This window comes from Mustela nivalis (assembly GCF_964662115.1).
Source record: "Mustela nivalis genome assembly, chromosome: 1".
Lineage (NCBI taxonomy): Eukaryota > Metazoa > Chordata > Mammalia > Carnivora > Mustelidae > Mustela > Mustela nivalis.
In genome coordinates this window covers 44632704-44644736 of record NC_139020.1, presented here as the reverse complement: position 1 = coordinate 44644736, position 12033 = coordinate 44632704, and the positions used below count along the sequence as shown (strand labels likewise).

Below are 12033 nucleotides of genomic sequence, written 5' to 3'. Positions count from 1 at the left end.
CCCAATTAGAAGCCTGGAAAGCATTCTTTAAAAAAAAAAACCAAACAGATGCTATTTATTGCTATTTATTGAACCAACATGAGATTTGCTAATTTTTCTCTGAAACAGTTCATTTGAATTACATTGATAAGTCAGTTGCTCAAAGATGTTTTACTTATTCTGAATAATCTAATAATCTAATATTCTGAGTAACTAATGAGTTAAATCAGGGCTTTTAATATTCTAGGAAGACATACCTTTATTTAAGAAGGTGAAGGCAAATTTTAGAAATGTAAATACAAGCAATAAAAGGCATTTGACAATATTGGCATTAGAAGGACATTTGTTCTTTAGAGCAAAACACAAGGAAAATAATTCTAATAGGACCCATTGGCTGGCAGCATGTAACAGCCTTGCACAAAACAGTGTCTCTCCACCCCCACCGTAAAAACGTTTAATGATCTGCTTCTTTACTTATTTGAAGCATTATTTCTTTGGCCTCAGAAATAATTTGGGGGGGTCCGTCAAAGGTGGGTTTAAACTCCAGGTCTTCCTTCTACTATGTAGTCTTATAATGTTGAGCAAGTCACTTACTCTTTCTTCACCTCATTCTATATTTATAAATGAGAATAATACTTCCTACTTCATGGAATTAGTTTGACAGTTTTACAAGGAAATATGTATAAAGCACGTAACCCAGGACCAGGCCTTGAGTAGGTGCTGAATAAGTGTTAATCATTATCATCATCATCATCATCATCATCATCACTGTCATCAGAATTAAAGAATCTCCAAAGGGAAGTAGTTAGGGTAAGCATTATTGTTACCAAGGGTTAAAATTCAATTTTTACAAAAGAGGTATCAATTTATATTAAGGCTTCAATGATAAAACACACTAAAAGAGACAGGTCAAGATGATTTGTTGCATCCCTTGTGCTGAATACCAGGTGTTATACATGTATATCTCAATTAAGTCTGGCAACAACCCCAGAAGTTAGGTAGTGTATACCCATTCTACAGATGAGGAAATTGAAGCCCAGAATTTGGCCCAAATCATGCAGCTTTTAAATCACAGAATCACTACTGGACTTGATTTTGTTTGACTCCAAAGCTCAGTTTCAACTTAACTTCCAAATTCAAGTCAACTTTGGGAACTATTCAAATTGGAACACTCACACTTATCTAGACCTAATCTGAATTAAGAGCATGAGCCTGTAGGGAGCATAGGCTTTACCAACCCTCATCTTTTTTTCTATTTCATCCACAATCTAATCCCACTAAAGGAACCGCAGAAGTCAGAGGCCTACCAACTCTAGCTGTTGCCTACCCACAGTCTGACTCTGTAGGCTCTTCTTTGCATAGAGTCGGAACATTTCACTACTCTGGACAGAGCCCAGAAAAGCATTTAAAAATTTTTTCACCAAAAGCCACATATGTTTTACTGATTTTTCCTCAGTAATGAACTGTAAATTCCTCTTACACAAAGATATCCTTTGTGTGGATTACACAAAGGTATCCTCTCTATGGCTACTCTCTATGTGCAGTGCTTTAATGAGGCCTAAATATCTTTCTCCTGACAATTGCTAAGACCTGGTATCTTGCCTCTCCCATCTCACCCACTCCAACACACCTCTGTCCTGTGTCTACACTGCCACTTAAGTAATTTAATTTACATTTCCAAGGGGAATACCTAATGCACACAGATGATGAGAAAGTAAGAGTCTGAGAAGAAACAATTAAATAGGTGGGGAAAAACTAAAGTATATGAGACCATCTAAGGAAAGTATTAGAGTAAAATATTGGGCAAGTAACCAGTTACATAATTATGTCATAGATGTTAACATAATTCTATTAATTTTTCTTTAGTTTGACCAAACAGTGTTTTTTTCACTCTGCTGCTGTGAGAAATGTCCACACATTCACTAGTTTTTTCCACATACAAATAGAGTTTGAGGAATATGACATAAAGGGGTTAATTAACAAAGTCCTACTAGCCAGGAATGCAAAGAGGAATGTTATGCTAAAACTTTGTCTCATAAAGCATTTTTATGATTTTTCTGAAGATGGACAGCATATTGCTTGAAAGTTGAAATAATCAAAGTTGAATAAATATAAAAAGGAGATATTGATGTATAGGATTGATTATATGGTTTAGATATTCTGTCTTTGCCAAATGAGAGGTATCCCAATAGAACATGTTAGAGGTTAGACAGGATAGGGGGAATATGATAGTAAAAGAGTCTCTTTAACAGTTAGTTTACTTTGGCAATATGTTTACTTTTTTAGGGCAAAATGTACATGTTGGTTGAAGAAAATCTAAAAACTAAAAATGAAAATAATTTATTTGTTAACACTTAGATATTTGAATTTATTTCTCAACACTATGATTTCAGACACTGACATTTAATTTGTGCACAAAGGGCTATAATGGAAAATGCTTCTACTGAATCTACATGAGGAGAGAACACTGAAGTACAAAAGGACATACCACTTTTTTTTGAGGACCAGAAGAAGAAGGCCAAGTGCAGGGTGCAGTGGCATTATTTGGCTTCCTCTCTCCTCTATTTCTCTGCTGTCTTAAGTAAATGAATCCCCAAACTAAATGAATATAATGCAATTACTCTTTCAATTATAGCTTTAATGCCCATTGATGTGTTTTATGTTCAACAGAAGATAATAGAGAATCTGGTTTCATTCCAGGTTCTTCATCTTTCTGATAAGATAGCCTCTTCAGAAGTGAGCATTAGAATTAAGTGTATAGGCCCCTTGTGTCAGCTTTCAAAGGAAGATCTGGCCTTGCAAGAGATGAGATGATTCACTGTGCATAGGGAATAAAGTGATATAAGGAAGGGCTCTCTCCAAGTGTCTCTGGAATTTTTGTGCAGGGCTAGATTTCTGTGTATTCAGGGGACAGATTCCATTTAACACAAACAGTCATACAGAGTCTTGAGTTTAGATGGACCCTGTCATTTGCTCTGATGTCACTGTCTTGAAATTCTTAGTGACTTTTTAACAAGAGACTTGACGTTTTCATTTTGCATTGGTCCCTGCAGACTGTGCAACGGGCCCTCTGATGAAGAAAACCTTTAGAAAGAGACAAAGGATAATCACCCGCTTTCTTTGGGCTTTGTGAAGACATGATACCTAGTTGGAATGGCCGTACTTTGGTATGTTCTGTTGTCTCCAAAGATTCCGCAGATAACCAGTATCTAGGGGAGACCAGTTCCCCTCTTCAGGATCCAGTCTCCTTTCTCTCCTTACACTTCTCTCTTTACTTCTTTGCTGCATGCATGGCTGCCCAGTCAGAGATTATATTTCAAAACTCTCTCTCTTTGTGCCCAGGTAATTGCATTTGGACAATTGAGATGTGAAGACATGTTTGCAATTGCCATGTTATTACCTTAAAGACAAAGCCTCCCCACCCCACCCCCCCAAAAAAATGACTGAACTCTTTCCTTCTCCTTCTAATAGGCTTGCTTTGGCCATTCAGAGGAGGATGATAGACTAGAGGAAACCAGAGCAAAGAGTGAAAGAACTTTGTCCTTTCAAGACTTCCTGAATAATAGCTCCTCTGCTAACATGGACTATATATCTTAGATCAAAGATTTGAAAGAGGACTAAATATTCTGGGGTCTCTGATACAATAGCTTAGTCTCTATCCTAAGTAATGTACAGCGTGAACTTCTGGGAGCCAATTCACAACAAATTTGTGTTTATCCAGAACAGCTGTATAAAATAGTGTTCAATTTGAACATTCTACATAAGAAAAATCACTAATTAGCATTGAAATGACATAAAACATTATATTGAAGCTAATTTTATCCTCAATGATTTTCAGAACACTTCTGGATCTTGCAGCGCCTCAAGGTCCTCAATATAAATACTAATTATAGTATATGTCTATAGACGTTGGGACCTGAGTAAATCCATAGTAACTTATGAAAAACTCCTGAAGTTGCATCTCAAAACAAATTTCCGCATCACTTTGGTTTCATTGTAAGTTATCTCCATATTGAAAGAAGACTACAGGAATTAAAAAAAAAAAATTGTGAATTCTCTCATTGCTTAGAAAATGAATTTACATGTTTATAATACTTAAAAAAAACATATATAAGATAATTTTAATTTTCAGTTCTTTAAAGTTTTCAATGATTAAAACTACCAAGATTTAAAATATTATGTTGATAAACCAGCCACAAAACCTTCAAGGAATCTTATCTTCAAAAATACAGACTTTGTGTTTACCTGCCCCAATGACTCTCTCAATGCGAATTCTTGAGGGATCAATCTCCTTTGCAAATTCATGAACTGCTAGGGATGGGTCTTCATATGTATCTGGATCTATGTAAGTTTTAATTCCTGGGAAACGCACTGCAACAAAATAAAAGATTGATTTAGTTTAAAATATTTTAGCGATTACACATATTGTGTATGTTTAAAACAAGGACTGACATACTAAAGTAGTCATTCTTGTTAATTATTTAAATTCACTTCTCTTCTCCTCACCCCCCATTAAGTCTTGAGTACTTAAAATTAAAAATTTATTTACCTGTTAATGTAAAACAACCTGGTAGTATAACAGAGAAGTGAGATGATAGATTCCAGAAAATATATTTATTATATCTCTGTAAAATATTTAATCAGCTCACTTATTCAATAACAACTCATACATTGCATACCTGATCTAGCTCTGGACATGGGGGAGAAAGAAAAGAATCCCCCCCCCCCCCAAATAAGCAAACCTGTTAGTGTCCCTCTTGGACCTTTTGTACTAGCACTAAGCACTGGGTTTTCCAAACTCGTTCCTCAGTCCAGAAACTCTCAGGCAATGAAGAACAGACCCTATGGCACAGCAATGGACAATGACAATGGAGCCCCTCTTGTTCCTGGGCTTGCTTCCGTAAGTTACATGATCCTGGAAAGAATTCACCCCTCCACCCCTGCCTATCCTGGAGTTAAGGGTGGGGATCTAAAGTCCAAATCTGGTCACTGGCAGTGTAGCCCCTACTCTCTTTGAAAGGTATGCAGTGCTCACAGTCCACTGGAAGTTAGGATGATGAATAGGGATGCCTGGAAATCTTAAATATGTGATGATATATTCATTCACAATTTCTTCTAATATCTAAAGAAGTCAGACTGCTTGTGGATACTCCTTGGTTTTGCTAATTGGTTTCAGTTTTCCAGGTTAGATTGCTAGTTTCTGAAGGACAGATCATCTCTTACACATATCTTTCCAAATGCCTGAAGTATGGTTTTATAGGCAATAATCACACAGCAAACCTTTAATAAAGTTGAATTAGTAGGGATTAAAATATCAACACAAATTTGTGGCATAGTGGATGGATGATAGTAGTTTTGTTGCTTTTTGATCTTGAAAACCATATAATACCCTTAGTTAAGTGTTGGCTAGGTTTCCTTAGAAACATGCTCTTGCAAGAAAACCTCAAAAACAAACAAAGAAAAAGTAATAAAGTGAGTTTAGAGGAGGTGATAAAATGCCCACTATAAGCAGAATTTCTGTCGTGAATTCTATGCTTGTTGCCTTCTTTCATTACTTTTTGCCTACTGTCTCCTGCTACCAGCTATGCAACCATGAGGAGATTAGTACTTCCCAAAATAATGCCAATAAAGCATTCTAGGTATATTTAGACCTGACAATGATTCTGAAGTACTGTGCTTTTCTTGACTTCTCAAAGTTTAAATTGGAAGAAAAGAGAACAGATATTTTTATAACTTAATAGGAATTGTGGTTTTCAGATTGAAAAATCCAGTGGCTACTACTAGATGACTTGTGGTGTCTAATTGGATTTATGGCATTAATATCTCTTTTTTTTTGTAAACATAGTATATGCAGTATAGGGGAAAAAACCACTTAGCTCCAGTTTTGACTATCTCGTTACTTATTTAACTTATCCATGTCTTCTTAAACATCTGTTTGTTATCTTTCTTTTACTTCTTTGGCTGCTTATGGTTATTTTCACTGCTTCTTGCTGGGCCCACCTGGTTTAGTTTAAGCTAAACTGCTAGTTGGGAAACAGATAACAAATACCTCAGGAGCATCTTTTCCTTCTGCATTTCAGTACTAAATGCCCTGCAGTGAATCTTAAGGTTTCTCAGCGTATGTCATCTGTCCAGGTGTTTGGATCCAGTTTTCTACAACTGTTCACAGTGTTTCCAGCTCATCTCGTGGTTGGTAGTGGCTGTCAGCATTCTGCTCTGTGCCAGGGCAGCAAGCCTCAAACGTATTATAAAAAAAAGAACAACTAATCCCACCAATAAAAAATTAATAAAAAAAAAAAAAAAAAAAAAGAACAACTAGGGAGACCTTGCTAAAACTGTGTGTCTTGGCCCTACCATGGATCCCCTGTGTCAGAACATGGGTGAGGGAGGAGAGAACATTCTATGCAGATAGTCCGCAGACCCCTGAAAAATCTGTGAGCCTCTGAAATAGCCCTAAACCATCTCTTAAATCCTTTCTGCCCCCTTCAGCAAGTGGTATAGATTGAAAAGTCCCTTATTCCTTTTGCTCAACTTGAAGTAAAGATGAATTTAAATAGTTAAACAATGTGCCTCACACATTATCTCTATATTGCGGTTAATTAGAGAACATCCCTTTCTTGTTAATTCAGAGTCTCACGACAGAGAAACTGTCTTGACAAAGTAGTTTGCCATTTGGATGTGGAGGTATAGGTGGGCGTTGGGGAGGAGAGGGTGGCAATTATCAAACCAACTATAGTGGTAATTATAGCTTGCTTGGAAAGAGATTCTACAAATGAATATAACCTTGTAGTCAGCTCAAGGATTTCATACATATTCTAAAAGTTAAAGAGCTGATTTTCTTTTTTAGCGCTAATGAATTGTAAAATGATTTGTTATATGTTTAAAATGACAATCCCTACAAGAAGGAATAAAAATTCCTTAATATTTCTATGGCAAATGCTCTACTAAATAAAACCAACTCACATTCAGGAGCCATTGTGAGCAGAAAATGACTAGATATAAGCAGTCATCTTGTATTTTTAGCATATTCAGTCTTTGTGTTTTCCATCAAGCAGAATTAGTAAAAAAAGTACTGTCATTTAATGAGAAGCAGGTGCAATTTCCACAAACAAACCTGGGAACCAGATGAAAACTCTTAAGGCTGGAAGTACACTTTTTCAGATTTTCTCAACTCCGTGGATGTAAGTCTAAAAGAAGTCCCGAGGGCTGGAACAATGTAAAACAATGGAAGAGTCACTGTACTACTTACAATGCCCATTCTGCTGTAAGTGGTTTCTTCTCTTCTCTTCTGACTTCATTTTGGCCTTTATGTACCACTGGCACCTTTTAAAAAGGTAAATAGAATCTTATTTTTAGAACTGAATGAATGAGAATCAAAACCAACTAAAATACCTATCATCCAGAGGCAAAGTTCTTATCATAAAGGCCATTTTTTAGTGAAAATACTTATAACATGTGAAAATACTCCATACAAGGTTTTTTATATACATTGAAATTAACACTAAATGAGAATAAAATACTCCCAAGTGGATTGATTAATCCAAATGATAGGAATCTTAGAGAATATTCTATAATCAGAAATAACCAACATATCCTTCCTTATATAACTTCTAATAGCTAGAGCTGGCAAAAAGCATTAAAAGTCAAAGTGAGAACATGTTTTTTGAGTCAAAAATCTCAGGCATTTAGACAACTGTCTTCTAGTTTCATTGCTAAAGAGCATGATTTCTTTTTTTTGATGTCAGAAATTTGGTAGAGGTGTGTTCCATTCTCTCTTGGGATGATTGTGCTCTAAGAAAGGGGAGATGCTTATCTTGCATGATTTCTTCAACATGATTAAATTCATCAGCATCCATATGATTCGACAGTTCATCAAATTTCTAATTCCAAATGATTAAACAGAATACATCTGTGGTATACAATCCAATCTCTCAATGTGAATTTGTCCTCAAATCCTAGGGAAATTGAGTATTTATTCAGAAATGTTTTAGAGTTTTTACAGAATAATTTCCAATGAGTACTCCCCTTATCAAAGTGCTTAAGGGATACTTCAAAATGAATTTTTTTTTTAATCTTGTGTAATTGAAATCGTCTTCCCCAGGATGTAGAATAATAAAGTAGTTTCTAATGTCATATAAGCTGGCAAACATGGAAAGTAAAAGCTGAAAATAATTTAGTATAAATTTTTCTTTTATCATTGGATTATCTTTTTAAGTGATATTCAAATTCTGCTTCAGAAATCCCAAATAAAGATAACATTTGAGCCCAGCTCTCAAGTTTATTACGGCAAACTGAGTTAGCCTAAGGACTAAAGGTTAAACATATAACAACACATTAAGTGTTGGTATGTTTATTTTTTTTTAACCTAATTATCATTGTGACTTTCCATGCACCAAAACTGTGTTTAATCCCTCTTCCTGCAAGACAGTCCTAGATAGGATCAGAAAAACTCTAACTTGTTATTTTTGGATTTTTGTTTTGTTTTTTGTGTTTGTGGGTTTTTGATTTGTTTTTTCTGGCAAACAAGTTTACACCTCCACCAGGATGCACAGCGTTTTGTTTTCTTCTTTCTGTTGTTGTTGCTGCTTTTTTTTTTTTTTTTAATATACATATATTTTTATCCCCAGGGGTACAAGTCTGTGAATTGCCAGGTTTACACACTTCACAGCACTCACCATAGCTGCTGTTGTTTTTATAACCAGTTCTCCCCTACTAATGACTAGGATTTTGTAGGTCCTGTTTAGTATTTGTAGGATATTATATTGAATATTCTGTTTTCAACCAAATGGTTAGTTGGTTTAAAGAATCCAAAATTTGTTTTTTGCCCACTAAAAAACAGTTGTAAAAACTGTGATGGTGGCAGGAGCTGTGAGAGGTTAGCACGAGGTATAAAGGGAGTGAGAAATAGGAGAGTGCTGGGCAATGGTGTCTGGTGATGTCACCAGGCCATGCCCAAACTAGTCCTTTCTAATACGATTAATTTATCAGTATTTCCTGCATTCTTTCATTAGATATTTTTCTTTTTTCTTATTGCTATAGCTATGACTTTTCTATCATCTAATCAGTCTCCCAACACAAGAGACTCTGAGATAGTCTCTATTATAAGAGCAATGCTAGGCCTATTAATTCAGAAAATATTTAAGTACACATGGGTACAATTAATGTCATAAAGAAGTCACCATTTCAACTCAACCACATTACAATATTCAGGTATTTCTCTTTTCCTTGATAAGTTCTATAAAAGTGGGTTTGTTACAACTAAATCTGATACCTCCAATGGGTACCAATTACAGTCAGGGAGGGACCTACCTTTGACAACTGCCTTCTAAATACTTGTGAATTTATTGATCTGCACCTTTAGCCTGCTCTAAAATTGTAGGTAATAAATTTTCCATGCATGCATATCCTCTATAATTTTAAAATTAATTTTAATAAAATATTGATACATAAGTCAAGTTTTAAAATGAACAAAACAAAAGGTGTTTATAGTTCACTGAACTATTGTCCCTGAAGGTAGCTCTTTGTCATTTCTGATTATTATCAAATATCAACATTTCCCAGTTGAGATGGCATGCTTTGGCTGGTGTCCTCATGGATGCACAGTTTTTGGCTGGCATTCTCATTGCACTTTTAGATCATGACATGGTTTTTTTAAATGTGTGTGTTTTTGAGATTATCAAGAAAACTCTTGAGGTATTCTTTTGTGCCCCTACTGATATTCTAGCAGGAATTATTGCTCCTGTTGTGGGAATAAAAATATAATGTAATCTACTGACAATATCTGACAAAGGCCTGTTGAGGCTTAATATCAAGGCTTACATAAGAAATACTACTTGTTCTTTTATGTGATTTCATACATACTATCTTTACTCACATCTCTGTATTGGCAGTACTTGGCTCATGGTAATAATCCAATATATCAAAAAGCCAATAAATGGTTTTAATTCATTGTAATACCAAATATGTACAAAAACAGAAATAAAAGTTTTAGACGGGTGAAGCGCTTTGACCAGCTAGTCAGGATTCCAATCTAGGTCTTTTGTTATGTTAAATTTATTGTTACTCTAAATTTTCATCCTTATTACACTAAAGTGGAGTAATACCAGGTTTAAAAAACCAATTAACATAATACTAATATAGATCCTTTCACTATTTAATGAATAAATATAATATATTCTGTAACACTATTTATAAAAAGCTTTTATACAAATTCTCTGTTGAATTATTTTTCCCCCAAGAAAAATCCCTTTGATGGGATAATTTGAATGTAGCAAAGGAAAACCTCAGAAGTAACTTAATTGAGTAAGAATTTATCATTCATAGCTTTCAAAGTGTTTTAATCTAATCATTAGTTGCTTTCATATTCAAGTGTATTGATAACAGAGAACTAGCCAGGTGGTTCTGTTACTGTACAAACTTCATTTAGAGCAGAATCTCCCCTGATCCCCTATTCTCTCAGACCTGGTTTGTTATGTTGAAAAGCGTATGAATACAAAATATATAAGAGAACGGTTATTCACAAATCTTGGTAATCATCTGGTATGCTTTAGTTACCTCCCAGTGATTAAGAAGAACAAAGTAAGAATGACGAGGAGAGTAAATCCCCCAACAGCCGCAGTGGCTATCACGAGAATCTGTCCCTGTTCGGCCGCCATGTCAGAAGCTGAAACACAAATACAATATTAAAATTTCCCTGGATGACATTTCACTACTAAAATTATTTTACAACTTAGTATGTACTTGAAAATATAGTAATGGACACCAAAAATCCATACTGTATTTGCTTTTATTTGGCACACAGGATGCAAACTTAAAGTAAGGGATGAAGGCTGAGGTCATAACCCACATCACATTTTCTTCTTTTTTCAGAAAAATACAAGTAAAGTAGATGGATTCTTAGTATCCCTCATTTTAGGAATAAATATTTGTCACAAATTTAAATCAGCAGATGGACTTAAAAGGATTTTGTTTATGTAATTGCTAATTTATTTCCTTAAACACTCTGATCAACAGGCTTTACCCACTGTTTGGTGTCTATTTCCACAAAGTGGAAAGACTACTGCATAATTCACTTAAGAATGAGCTTTTTCATATTTCATGGAGCTTAACTCAAACATGAAATTTAAGAACTCTCTCACTCTACAGCACAAGAGTGTACATGGTAAGTTCTTAGATGTCTAGCAGTAATTGGAAAAATGACATTTGAAAGCTTCCTTTTTTGAAGAGAAGACTAGATAACATATGGTATCAACATATTAATTCTTCATTGACAAAACTATCTAAAACTATATTGGATGCTTTTACTACTTCCCAGGAATCTTTTAAAATATATTAGTTCAATTAATTAATTGGCACTTCTTATTTTGTGTATTACTGAAGTTGTAATCAGATATATTTTTTATTGAATAGGATATGAACTATTGCTTAGGAACAGAGGCAAGAAAACTGAAGCCCAGAGAAGGTACAAAACTTGCCCAACTCTACACATGATTGTCACCAGAATTCAACCTTCAGATTTTTGTTTCATTTCTCCTTATGCTATACCTTGAAGTCATAATTCAGTTAATTACCAATATTCTAAAATATTGAGTCAATCAGTCCCTTAATCTCCTTTAACTAGAATAAAGCTTGATTTTTATTTTGATTACTGTAAAAATCTATTAATCAAATCATTTACACACAGAAAACTGAACCAAAGAAAGAATATAACTGAAAAACATTTAATTTTCTAACACAACAACTTATTAAACTTGGATACTTCAAGACTTTCACAGAAGTAGATCTTCTTCTGGGAATCAAGTATGCAGTATGCTATGTGCAAATTTATATCCAGAATAGTAACTTCAATAAAAATGACATACCTACTAGAAAATATCTGAACATTAAAAGCTATTGTTGAGTAAGAAACTAGTCATAGCATTCAAAAGGCTTTTTGAGAAATCTAAATGTAAATAAAATTAAAAATCATTTATGTTCAGGTTTCAGTAAGAAACCTATTAAACCTTGGAATTAGATTTTCATCAGTATGATTTAATTAAGATATATTCAGGCATC

General features: G+C 34.5%; 1 protein-coding gene across 2 annotated transcripts in view; it reads right to left on the bottom strand.

Annotated features, from left to right (window-relative positions):
- Positions 1-12033, bottom strand: part of LOC309844750 (ephrin type-A receptor 6) — a 519889-nt gene that overhangs the window by 243398 nt on the left and 264458 nt on the right. For both annotated transcript variants that reach the window (XM_082691954.1, XM_082691955.1), the window contains 3 exons: positions 10534-10642; positions 7229-7302; positions 4225-4350 (listed from right to left, as the gene is read on the bottom strand). In XM_082691954.1, the coding sequence (XP_082548080.1) occupies positions 4225-4350; positions 7229-7302; positions 10534-10642 (309 nt within the window). The remainder of the gene's footprint in view (positions 1-4224; positions 4351-7228; positions 7303-10533; positions 10643-12033) is intronic.